The following is a 13,453-nucleotide window of genomic DNA, read 5'->3' as shown; positions in this document are numbered from 1 at the left end:
AAGTGCTTGTACTCGAAGACGAGCTCTCCGACTCGCTGACGTCAGCGCTGAAACTATAACTGTCATCAAATCGCCGCGATTGTAACTCTTCGCATTCATCCTCTGATGAAGTCACACTACTAGGCATCCTGAACTATAATACACACAAATTGAAAAATAATAATAATAATAATAATAACACACTCAATATTCTGAAAATTTGAAACGCAAGTTCAGTGCTTCAACGGCTTGACGAAAAGCGTGTGTGAAGATTCTATGATTGAAAGTGAAGAAGAGTGGGGAAAATAAAGTGAGAGTGGATATATAAAGTTGAGTGAGAACAGATTTTTAGTACTTGAATTCAACGTAGTAATTGGCATCTGAGCGATAAGGCAGCTTTTGTACAGTGATTAGTGATTGGTGTAATAGAAGTTAGTTTGCCGCAGATCACGGAGGCCCCACCGTCACATGGTGGTGGCAGCCTTCGTTCTCCGCCCGTAATTTACTGCTAACGCATTTGACAATCTAAAATCTACGAGACACTTCCAATAGCGGTGTAGGATGGAGATGTAGAGGTAATTCTGCCAATGCCTTATATATGCGTTTGGAAAGTGATATATGTATATAACTGTCTACATAATGGTATTCATAATTATACGTAGCACTGAATCTAAGTTTTAACTCAAATATCGCACTTACACATCAACAACCGAATGATTGCCACATCATATTATGGACATCATTATATACAATAATTATATACAAGTAGAATTTATCTATACGTTTTTTATTGCTCATTCAAATTTAAAATGTTGAATTTTGATCATTGAATTTTGAAAAACATTATATGTTACTCACTAGCATGATTCCGTCTCAAACTTCTAATGGATTTATGACGTGGCTGACCAAATACACATGTAGCGTCCCGTCACACCGTTAAATTTTGAGATAATAGAATTTTAATCGCTGAAATATGAAAAATATTTTCTATTGCTCGTTAAACTTTGAGATAGTTAAATTTTGGCTACTGAACTTTGATATAATCAAACTTTGGCTACTGAACTTTAAGACGAAAATTATGTTAGTGAATAACGTACAACGTTTTTCAAAATTCAACATTTTAAATTTCAATAAGCAATCGAAGACATAAATATAAGTTCAGTGACCATTGGAATAATTAACTCTACAATGGAATTTAAATTGGTTTCTTTAAAAATTAAAATCACTTTTGCCTTTTTATTTATATTCAAATGGATCTAAATTCAAATTTTACACAGATGAAAAGATTTAAATCCACTTTTGTTTTTGGTAGATGTAAAAAAAATTAAATTTATATCTTTTTTTTACATCTTCTATTCAAAAAATGTAATTTACATTTTCTTTATATATTTTCATTGGAGAGATTTTTTATTACTTTAAATATCTAAATCACAATTTAGATCAATTTTATAACATAATTAGTACGGAAGGCAAAAATACCATCAAACTTGATACGCGCGTTCTCCAACTCGAAAGGGAATGGTGATTACTCGTTTAATCAAATATTCGGATCGAGGACGGGGCGGGAAAAAGTAACAAAGGCCCCGCTCGACCCCACTTAACATTTTTTTTTAAATTTAATATTTTAAACTCTACGGAATTTCACTAATTCTGATAGAAGATAGCAATTAAAATTGTCTAAGGAATATGATTAACAATAAAAACCTTAGTTTAATAAATATATTTGAATAATTTAATTTTTAAAAATAAATTAATTAATTAACAATGTAATAATTATATTATTGTCTTACTTTAATAAATGTGGACAATAAAATGAATTATAAAAAAAATAAACGGTACTAAACGGAGTAAGGGCCCTACCCCACTCCACCCCGTCCTAAACAAGTAACGGGGTGAGGGAGCTTTCCTCAGCCTGAGCCGAAACCCAGAATCCACCATGTTGCCATCCCTAATAATTGAATATTTTTTAAGTAAATGCTATTCATCCTACTGGATTGAACAACAGTTTAGGTGGCAATATTTTATACATTTAATTGTTGGATTTTTGACCTAAATTAGGTTGAATTTTTTTTAAAAAAAAAAAATTGTTTCCTTTATTACACGAGCTTTTATTGAAAAAAATATTATTTTCTTTATTTCATGTGTTTTTATTGGAAAAAAGATTGTTTCCTTTATTCTACATGATTTGTGATTTTGTTTCTATCTTTGTAGTATTTCTAGAGTTTGGCATGCTTCCTCATAAATACTTGACTCTTTTCACAAGTTTTCTATTAATGAAATATAGAATAATTGTGTAGGCACAGTTATTATATTTATTTTATCCATATTAGTCAATTGAATAAAATACTCAAGTTCTCTGTCATTTAATTCTCTGCCTTTAAACTTGTTGTTTGTTTGCGATCATATACTTTATATCGTCTCTCATATATTGCCTCGATCCATTTTATTTCTCAACAAGTGGCATAAGAGTTATTGGTTGTGATTTGTTCAATATTTTTATTATTGATGGAGCCATGAAGTATAAAATTTCGTTCTTGGATCACAATACAAGATTCTTGTTGTGGCAAGTGAAGATGCAAATTGTACTCGTGCACATGAATTTAGATGATGCGTTGTTGGGATTTGATAAAATGCCTACAGCTTGGACGATTGAGGAGAAACAGTGGAAAGACCAGAAGGTACTTTCACAGATTTATCTTAATCTCTCTAACAATATTCTTCAGGACCTTTTAAAAGAGAAAACGACAATTGCGTTGTAATTGAAATTGGAGCAATTGTGCATGATTAAAAGTTTAATAGCAAATTACATCTAAGGCAAATGTTATATTCTCATCGTATGGCAGAAGGCAAATTTTGAGAAGATCATCTGCCTGTGTTAAAGGAGATCATAGCTGATTTGGAGAGTTTAGATGTAAAATATGATGAAGAATATTTGGCCTTGATCCTTTTGCAATCACTGTCCACCTTGTTTACTTCATTTAGATTTTGGATACAGCATATACGTTCCATATGTATCCCAATTGAAATTTGTTTGAAATATATGAAATAGTGGTGCAAGATGTCGTTGTCTCTTGTCCGGTAGCTAGTATTGGTAAGGTCGGATTGAAGCTGGTGGATGGAATATGTAGAGCACTTAATTACGTTCGACATATTCCAGATGTGAAGAAGAATCTCATTTCGTTGAGCGCTCTTGATTCAAAAGGGTACACATTCTCTGGAGAAGATGGAGTTTTAAGAGTTTAGGATGTTCATGTTGTAATAAAGGGATGAAAGAGGTCCCAATTATACAGCTTGCAAGGTCTGGCAGAATTTGTGAAGAAAAGTCAGCAAAGAATTAATACCGTTGTGGAGATTCAGTTTGGTATTGTACTTTTGGGATTCGGTTTGAGGTCCATATTGAAAAATACTACTCAGTCAAGTTTGAAAGATATAGGTAATTCCACTTTGCCACCGTTACATGTGGTTCCATCGTATTCAATTGTTAGGAGTAGACCCATTAGAGATAGATACGTGAATAATGATTCGTTTGCACATGCTTTTAGTGTTTTTGAAGGTGTTGATACTAGTTAGGTGCCTTCTATGTGAGTTGATTCTGCTACAGGGTGTGCTTCGACACTGTTTGGTAATTTTTAATTCTTTGTGAATTTGGAAAATCCAGTATTTGGGTTTATGTATCCGAGTTGGATACTGTGGAAGGGAAAGAGTATTTTTGTGTTGGAGAAAGTTTGGTTATTGTTGAAGAGTTTGAATTTTATGTTATAGTCGAATTTATTTTTCCAGGGGAAGAAATCTTGAAGTTTCGTTCGTTGAATCGAAATTTGTGTTAAGGTGAAGATTGTTGAATATTTTGACCCAAATTAAGTTGAATTTTTTATTTTTTATTTTTTTTTGAGAAAATATTATTTCCTTTATTAGACTTTGCATTTAAATGATTTCTATTTAGACGAGTGCTCAACTCCAAAGAAGATGAATAGCATTACTCGAAATTAAACGAGGGTCAATTGAAAGGACTTTTAAAAACAAAGTTATTTTTGAGATTATAAATTACTTTTAGATATGCATGATTAGAAGAACTGTTTAAAAAAAGTTGGTCTAAAGTAACATTCTCAAGAAAATCTTTAATAAGAAGCAAAAACAAATAGGATTTTTCTAAATGGACAAGGCTACATGACTCTATTCGTGTAGCACAACTCAAACAAATACAAAAAAAAATGCCAAATGAGCTCTTAGTGTGACCGAACCCATTTCTCAGGACAACCTTGGTTTTTGGCCAGGGCCAAATTTTAACAACCGACCCTCCAATAGAGGGACCCCACATTTTCAACCCTATTCTTGGCCCTGGCCTTGGGGCTTTTTTGCTTCCCGGGATTATTGAGAAATTGGAATAGTGACTTGAAGAATTCAAATATTTTGATAGGCGTTTGATGCATTTGAATTCAAATGTAAAAGGCCAAAGTTATTGAGTAATTATTTAACTGCAGTTGTTAATGTTGCGGTTACAAGTTACAATTGCTATGGTAGACCCCAAGCCTTTACTCGATCAGGTTATGGAAAATAACTCAAAATTAAAAACCAACCTAGAATTTGACACGTTTGCAGTAAAACCTCTATATAATAATAATGTTGGGATCGAAAAAAATATTATTTGAAAGAAGTTATTAATTTAACGATAAATGAATATTTATTAGTTTATCGATAAATGAATATTTATTAATTTATAGAGTATTTTACCGTCATAAATGTAGGAAATTTTAAAAAGAAAACATTGAATGTGGTGAAATTTAAAATTTAACCTATAAGAATACAGAAATGCACACGCATACTTACATTATAGAGAAAACATTAATGTACACGCATTGACTTAAAAGTTTAATATCTTGTAAGATTAATCGTTTAAGTTATATCATGTACACATGGAACATAATTTCTACAATCATTAGTTTTAAACTGAGACCCTCCATTTTGAAACAGTTATAATTTATATATTCGTTGGATAAAGTATCTCTAAAAAATTATTATCTTATGTATTTAGGGGAATTATTAATTTAGTATACTGATCCAAGTTGGGACCAAAGAATATTATTATTTAAGCGAGACTATTAATTTATCGAATATTCATTTATTGAGGTTTTAGTGTATACATAATTGACATGCCACATGTAATCAATGAGCTATTTTTTTAAAAGGCGAGAAAACCACATTTGATGTTTTCCTTTGTAAATATGAACTTCATTAATAAGTAGAAATTCTCAATAAAATATAGGACAAATTAGGATTGAACTCCTATTTTTCAGGACTAAATTCTCTGGTGAAATTGGGGTTGTTGTAGAGCTTGGAAGAATTGGGATTAATTGTTGAATGGTAAGGTAGAGATGTCCAAGATTGGTGGTGTTCGTGCAAGGCTCGATAACGATTCTTGACGTTGAAATATTGGTGGTTAGCAGAAGGTGGTAGTGGTGGTTGGTGGGGTTTGGGAAAGAAAGAGGTTTCTTTTTTTTCGAACGTTGACTTCAATTATTTCTTATTTTTTATTTATTTAAAGAGGACGGTAAATTTGTCATTTTACAAAACTTGATGAAGAAATCGACAATAAGTAGGTTTTATGCACAGAAAGGTCGATACAAGATTCCAAATGCCAAAATTAAAACGATAGAGATAATTTGCGCATGTAGGAGAAATTGTTATCGTAAAATCACCGGATCTTCATGTTGGATCATCAAGAAATTCAAGAACTATAGCGGAAGCGTGCCTAAATCAGACATGGTTAATGCAATAGTTGAATTTTGTGATTTTAGTCTTCCAAATCTACACGCAACCCGTAATTCTCTCTGGTAATGGGAGGCAGAACAGAATGGGCAAATACGATACTCTCTCTACGTGTGATTTGGGGACCATAACTATTTATATATATATACGCCCTCTTGACCTAATTCGGCCAATTATGGAATTAGTGACTTGAGTTCGATCTCTACACATACATAAACCCATATTTTAATTGGATGCATTAAAGTCCAAATTCGAATCATTATTAGATCACTTTAAATGAGCTCAATCGAACTCAATAGCCTTTAATTTAATGCATAGCAATTTACACATGTAAACCCATCGATGGATTGAAAAATCCTTACAACAAAATTGAAAACAAACAACATGAACATTTTGCATCAATTAGTCTAGTCTATTTATAATAAGTCAAATTACTTAGCCTGCAGTATTTATAGGTTCATGAGTCCATCCCGTCGTTAAATTTGGAACATAATCCAGCAAGACACTTAACATGAATGAGCCTGAATTAGGTAAGGTTTAGATGCAGGTGAGTCGGTCCGCTTCAAGGGGTATAATTCAAGTACCTAACTGCAAATTTCTCTTTGTTCTTGAACCCGCGAATTGGCCATTTGGATCCAGTTACACATCCCCTGCATTAACCCTCTTCTTCTTCTTGTACTCGTCCATTCCATTAGGATTTTGGAGAGGAAAAAAAGTCTCACCTTTGACTGGTTTTTTACAAAGCAAAAGGACCTTGTAGACGAATTTCACAGTGCTGCTTGGATTACTGCAATTGCAATTCAGGGTGAGTGCGATTACCTTAAATAGATCATAAAAAAGTTAAATTGTTTATCATTTTATCTGCTTCTGATTGAAGCTTGAAGGAAAAAAAATTACGGTGTTTATGCTGTCCAGTAAATTAGTTGAAGTTGGCTTCAAGGTTTTTTCCCCATTCATCCATTTACTGCCTCTAACAAAAATTTCTGAATTTCAAACAGTTTTTTCACATTATGAATTAATCCCCTGGCTCATGATCAATAGAACCATTAACTTGTATCTCTGGCAAAGGTTCAAAATTTCGCCCTTCAAGCAGTATTCCACATACTCTTCAGAAGATCAAAACCAAAAGCTGATTACCTTGTTACAGTCATGCAAAAAAATCTCTGAAACCACTCAAATCCATGGCTTAATGGTCAAGAATGGTCTTGACAACACACCGTTTCCATTGAGCAAATTGCTTGCACACACTTCAATACAGGATATCGAGTATGCAGCCTCCATTTTCAAGCATGTACAGAGCCCGAATCTCTATATGTTCAACACCATGCTTAGAGGTTATTCAATCAGTGATGACCCTAGAAGAGCTCTTGTTTTGTTCAATTGCATGAGGGCTCAAACCCAAAGTCAAGATTTCATGCTTGACGAATTCACTTTTGTTTCAACTTTGAAATCTTCAGCTCGTTTATTCACTTTTTGGACTGGTTCTGGAATTCATTCGGTTGTTTTGAAATCTGGGGTTGATTTGTTTCTAAATGTCAAGAATTCTCTCTTGCATTTCTACTGTGTTTGTGGGCGAACTAAGGAGGCCCACCAGTTGTTTGATGAATTTAGTACAAAGAGAGATTTGATCTCATGGAACACATTAATGGGTGGTTATCTTGGTGCCTTTCAGTATGATATGGTTGTGGAATTGTTTAGGAAATTACACGGGGATGGTTATAGTTTTGGTGTGACTACAATATTAAGTATCTTGTCAGCTGTTGGTGAAATGAGAAATGTTCTCAGAGGGGAATGTCTCCATGGAATTTGCATCAAGATTGGATTTTTATTTGATCTGAGTGTGGTAACTGGCTTGATTTCCATGTATGGGAAACATGGTTATATTGATTTTGCTCGTCAAATTTTTGATGAAATTGATATTGAGAAAGATATTATAATGTGGAACTGTTTAATAGATGGATATGCTAAGAATGGTCTGTTAGAAGAATCATTAGAATTGTTAGGTTCAATGAAGCGTGAAAAGGTGAAGCCTAATTCATCTACCTTGGCGGGGTTGCTTTCTGCTTGTGCTTCATCTGGGGCTCTTACTGTAGGTCAGTCGATACATGATTACGTGAAGGAACAACAGCTAGCTCTGGATGCGGCTCTCGGGACAGCTCTAGTAGACATGTATGCTAAAAGTGGGCTGCTCGGGAAGGCTGTCCATGTCTTCGATAGGATAGAGAGCAAAGATGTGAAATGTTGGACGGCTATGATTTTGGGTCACGGGGTACACGGGCAGGCAAATGATGCAATTACACTCTTTCACAGGATGGAGGAAGAGGGTTTCCAGCCTAATGAAGTTACTTTCTTGGCAGTTTTGATCTCTTGTAGCCATGGAGGTCTAGTGAAGGAGGGAATGATCTATTTCCGGAGAATGGTGGAAATGTACGGTCTTATGCCAGAAGTTGAACATTATGGATGTATAATTGATCTCTTGGGTCGGGCTGGGTTGCTGGAGGATGCATATGAGATAATTAAAGGATTGGTAAATGAGGGGGATGGTACTGCTTGGCGTGCATTGCTTGCATCATGTAGAATCTATGGCAACGTGGAATTGGGGAAACGTGTGAAGCGAAAACTGGAGAAAATATGTGATGAACCTTCATCTTTTGTTGCCAAATTGAAAAATCCACTTTCCCATTAAAAATTTCAGCTTCAAAGTGTGAAGACATTTTTAAGGAGAAAATAAAAAACAGAACAACCAAGTCACAAATAGGTCACACAAAGTAATCCTAAAGTCACAATATACACTGTTCTAAATTTTCAGGGTTTCGTAAGATTCACGATTTTAGATCAAGGGAATGTTCGAACGGGTTAAGTCCAGGTGTTCTAATTGGATAATTAATGCAAACACGAAGGTATATAAACGAAAACCTCAAATTTTCACGCAACAAGTCTCACACAGTGACTATATGACAGATAAGTACAAAATCAACTATCAACTTGCAATCAAAGTTCAACTCTTCAATAAGTGTTCTAGCACAACCAATGGTTGCCAAGTAATGACAACCGCCAATCCTAACGATCACTCCACATGATGATCTGCTAATGCTGAAATTTAAACTAAGTTAAGCCAATATACCAGAGTGGACCTATCTGAGTCCGTAAATTACGAGAGTTGCAAATTTATCACTTTAGCACCACCACTATTCGTCCTAAAGTCTCTGAAAACTGCAGCAACCAAAAAATCACGATCGAGTCCCGAACGCCCGAAGAACAACGTTGTCCAGATTCTACTGCATATCTTGAAACAGAAAACTTTCAACACGAAAAATATCAAAAATAATATGAGGAACAAATTACCTGAAGGGACCTCCTTGAAATTACACTCCACGCACCCTCACGGGCGTCTTCTTTTCTCTGTGCGTGGGCCTCACATGCCATCACACGTGCCGCCTTAGACTGACACGCACTGCCCTGCAAGGTTCGCCTCCACCTGCACATCACACCAGTGGTCTCCATTTCCCCAAACTCCTTTTGGATTGATCAAAAAATGCAAAAAACGGAGACTAATTTTGACAGTTTTGGACAACTTCTTCGATCTGATTTCTGTAGCGATTTTTGGACATTTTGGGTATGTTTCATGAGCCAAAACCACCACCTTAAAGCTCTAATACTAATTGTTGCGAAAGCTCTCTTGAAAGATCTTCAAATCGGTGATTTCTAGACTCAGTCCAATGCATCTTTCTCAACTAACAACCTGTCCAATCGGCTCCAAACCACAACCAATTGATTCATCTTGGTTGCTATTCAATCTTACCCACGTAGGATAAGAAAGGATGATGATTTGTGACCACAAAGGCTAGGAGAAGACACCACAAGGGTATACTATGAAGGAGCCACCAATTGCACACGTTATACAAGCGTTCTGGACACTTCTGGAGACCTTTTTTCTCACACAAAGGGGGCAGCCGAGATTCTCTTTTTCTTCTCTCAAAATCACACAATACATCATATGAAAGTGGTTAGGGTTATAACCAAATATATACTCTAGGGTTAGGCCTTAAGTTGGGCCATTAAAGGGGTAAACGGACCAAGATTCAAGTCATCTCTAAGGAAATACAATTGGGTCAGGTGTAACTCATGGACTTGGTTGTTAGACTTATTTTATTCATCGGCCTATGCCTATGAAATGATATTAACCCACGTTAACATCATAACCTGGGATTTATTTAGTATCAAAAACCCAACACCTGTGCTTTTGAATTTGATTTAATAAGCTTCATAAGTAAATAATAGTTAGATAAAAATTTTGACCCCTCTCTCTCTCTCTCTCTCTCTCTCTCTCATCCTCAAATTCCCTCTACTTGGTACCGTTTGCTTGACAATTTAAACATGCAGTGAAGCAATGCAATGCTTAACATCTCTCTCTCTCTCACATCCTCAAATTCCTGCTACTGGGTGCCGTGTGCTTGACAATTTAAACATGCAGATGTTTTTTCTTGGATTGATAAATAATGGAATTTTGTGATAGTGAGCCAAATTCCTCGACTGCAAAATACACACAGATTCTATCAGCAGCTCCACCTCCACCGTGCAGAACCCAATTTCTCTCTCCCTATAATCCTCATAGAAGACAACAACCAATTTGCACAAATTTGTCAGAATTGCACTGCCTAAACAGCTCTACAATTGTGTCCCAGGTACGTTTAGCAATAACGAATTAAGTTGGTTGGAGCCATTTGTGGTGGAAATATAGGCAATAAAAGGAGACTGCACCAATTTTTCTAGGTTATCTCATGTCTTAGATAGAGTTGATCGCTCCCTCTCCAGTCTAGAGAGAGGACTCTGATGACAACTTTTCTCTACTTTGAAAAAATAATGAAATCAAAACTGTTAATGAAGATAAACACCTCCCCTTTTCAATATCACAAAGATCAGCACCAAAATGGAGTATACAAGGCTCAGATCATTGACCTAACTACATACAAGGTAGCTCTACTAGAAGGAACCTAGAATTTCACTCAGTGGCAAATCCAGACTTTTAAGTTAGCACGGGCAGCCGTCTATCGTTGCCACAATAAAATATTACGAGCCCATTTAATGCTCTTTTTTTGCAAAAAAAATGCATTTTGGAATAGTGATTTAATGGATAAAGCGTTGTTAAAAATAAAGAAAAAGTTTGAATTTGCGTTAATATTATTTCATTGAAGAATGTGATTAAAAAGAAGAAAGAAAAAATGTATTTTGAAAAAAAAAAAAGGGGGGGGGGGAATGATACAAGACCTAAAATTTAAATAAAACAATTATTTGGTAAATATTAAAAGTATTTACCAAATAATATTGTGGCCAAATTTTGTATAATTCAAAAGAAGAGCCACAATGTTTACATTTGTATTAAAATAACTTGACAAAAATCAATTTTTTTCACATTATTCCGATGATGGGACCTTTTAATATAGATTTTCACGTTATTACCTTAGTTACACTATTTTCTGAGGGAGCACTATTCTTTAGAAATTGCAAATTAATCTATAAATTAATAGGTTCGAATATTTATATTTGTATGAAAATTGCTAAAACGTGACATATATTATTCTGTTCAGTTCCATGCTCAAATTCAACAAGTGCTTCAATGGTTAATCTCCTCATAATGCTAAGAAGAGAAACCAGGTTCGAATCCTCCTCTCATATTTTCATGAATTTTGGTAAAAATTGTAGAAATAAAAATATTACACTATAAATTAGTTGGGGAGGTATTCGATCCCTAGACCTTCAATATGAATTGGCAACCTTCCAACCAACTAACCCACAAGAGAACACATTCGAGTTAGCTTATATAAGTTCAAACTTTATCTATCATCAACCCAAAAAAAATTGCTTCCGGCGGATCCAGCTAGGGCGGCCGCCCTAGTTGGCGAACCCCTGGATCCGCCCCTGCCTGCACGAATATTCCTGCATGAAAATGGAAAGAGTACAGGAACAGAGCAAACATTGAGGGCTTAATTCTTTTCTTCGAAAGTGGGAGATTACAGAGACGAACTTAGGCGATCAAGATTCACAAAGCCTGAAAGCACGGCCCTGTTTCGTTCTTTAACCTTCACCTGATACAACACCCTGCATATTTCACTACATTTGTAAGCTCCAACGTAGATTAAGTATCATGAATTCGAGTAAGGTAAAAAAAAAAAAAAAAAACTTAACCTACCTTGAACCTTCAAGCCACATTTCAGTTATCAAGGTATCATGAATTCGAGTAAGGAAAAAGAAAAAACTTAACCTACCTTGAACCTTCAAGCCACATTTCAGTTATCAAGGTTTCACCAGGATAGACATGCAACAGAAATCTACCGGAAATGCCTTTGATCATATTTGGTTCTCCTCTGCAGACACATTTGATGATAGCTCTGACCGCAAACCCGAGTGTGCAAAGCCCATGTAATATCGGACGAGAAAATCTACAAAAAGCATGCTAAACAAAATAAGAGGACAATATTCCGCTAGTAAAATTGTAAAATCAGAAACTGGTTGTACGATGAGAAAAAGTAACTCACCATATGAGAGGTTTACCATGTCCGGCAAAAATACATAATTGCATTTCACATACAAATCAGAAATTTTGTATACATTTTGTCATCTATTTGGTTCTGTAGAAAAGAGGTTTAGGAATCATATTTTAGCAATCAGATTCCACGTAATTTGAATCGTGACAGTGGAAAACTTTCCTATATTGTGAGAAGACAAAGCATCTTCTAGAAGAACTGACTACCACTTCTTCTCTCACTGAGTGCTTATGGACTGATTGAGCCTACATATATTATATTTGGTCACTCAAGTGTTGCCCCTTATTTGTAATTGTCACTCGACAAAAATAGTGAGATGTTAAACTTAGTTGCAATTAAACTAAGAAATAAAGGAGTTGATTGCATTTATTAATGCCCATCATAGAACTGAATCACACCGTTACACCACCATATTTGTCCTAATTTTCTCCTGCCATCTAAACAAACCTTCAGTTCCCACTTGAGAGTTAAACCAAAACAACATTTGTCAATTGGTGTCATGTCCATTAATTGATATATATAGCCATTTCTAATTTTATTTATTTTAACATGTTTACACATCTATCTTAATATATGCCTTTTCTCCCACATTCATCTTAAAGACATTTTGTCGTTTAACTGCCCAATACTTGGTATTCTTAATCTTACCTAGTTTAATAATCATTATTTGTAGAAATTGCACTTTAACTTGACAGCTATCGTGTAATCAAATGAAATTACTACTACTTCTAGGTTTCATCTAATTCACCTTAATCCTACTCATTACATTCTATTCAATCAATAATAATCAAACCCAAAGACCTAATGAAATTCTAATCAGGTTAACATGGCTTAAAATAAATACTTCAGAAGTGTTCCTTCAAAGTTCTTACTATTCGTATCTCCTTGCTCTAGTAAACAAAAACATAATGCTACGAATGAATAAAATATACCAAGGGACCACATTTTCGAGTTGTCTCATAAATTTTATCTATGTTTAAAGCGAAGAGAAACCTTAATACTAAATTTAATTATATGAAAACCTCTACTATCAACACTACTAAATTAGACGATCATAACTGCTCCATCATTTATAAATTTATGGATATTGTGTATATTATAGAAAATCCTTATTTCTATAGCACCCACCATAACACTTTCCAGGATCACCATATCATATGCTT

General features: G+C 34.8%; 1 protein-coding gene and 1 long non-coding RNA gene across 2 annotated transcripts; one reads left to right on the top strand and one right to left on the bottom strand.

Moving 5' to 3' along the window:
* The first annotated feature begins 6,225 nt into the window (after positions 1 to 6,225).
* On the top strand, positions 6,226 to 8,790 carry LOC111379146 (pentatricopeptide repeat-containing protein At1g26900, mitochondrial-like). The gene is made up of 3 exons (XM_023002481.1): positions 6,226 to 6,550; positions 6,744 to 8,398; positions 8,707 to 8,790. Exons 2-3 carry the CDS (start codon positions 6,776 to 6,778, stop codon positions 8,788 to 8,790), a joined length of 1,707 nt encoding a protein of 568 aa, XP_022858249.1. The 5' UTR covers positions 6,226 to 6,550; positions 6,744 to 6,775.
* Positions 8,791 to 11,353: 2,563 nt separating this feature from the next.
* LOC111379150 lies at positions 11,354 to 12,304 on the bottom strand. Its single transcript, XR_002700006.1, has 3 exons — positions 12,282 to 12,304; positions 12,012 to 12,185; positions 11,354 to 11,844 (listed from the first exon to the last, which is right to left on the bottom strand). It is a non-coding gene; the product is annotated as an uncharacterized LOC111379150 (long non-coding RNA).
* Positions 12,305 to 13,453: the final 1,149 nt, after the last annotated feature.

Source organism: Olea europaea, unplaced genomic scaffold (assembly GCF_002742605.1).
Source record: "Olea europaea var. sylvestris unplaced genomic scaffold, O_europaea_v1 scaffold1937, whole genome shotgun sequence".
Lineage (NCBI taxonomy): Eukaryota > Viridiplantae > Streptophyta > Magnoliopsida > Lamiales > Oleaceae > Olea > Olea europaea.
The sequence above is the reverse complement of the archived record's forward strand: the minus strand, read 5'-3'. Positions and strand labels throughout refer to the sequence as shown.

What these genes read in the sequence shown, in the direction of transcription:
- LOC111379146 (XM_023002481.1), top strand. Translation starts at nt 6,776, where the DNA reads ATGATCAATAGAACCATTAACTTGTATCTCTGGCAAAGGTTCAAAATT. An exon ending in GTGATGAACCTTCATCTTTT is followed by an intron (nt 8,399 to 8,706) that starts GTTGCCAAATTG and finishes ACTATATGACAG; the next exon opens with ATAAGTACAAAATCAACTAT.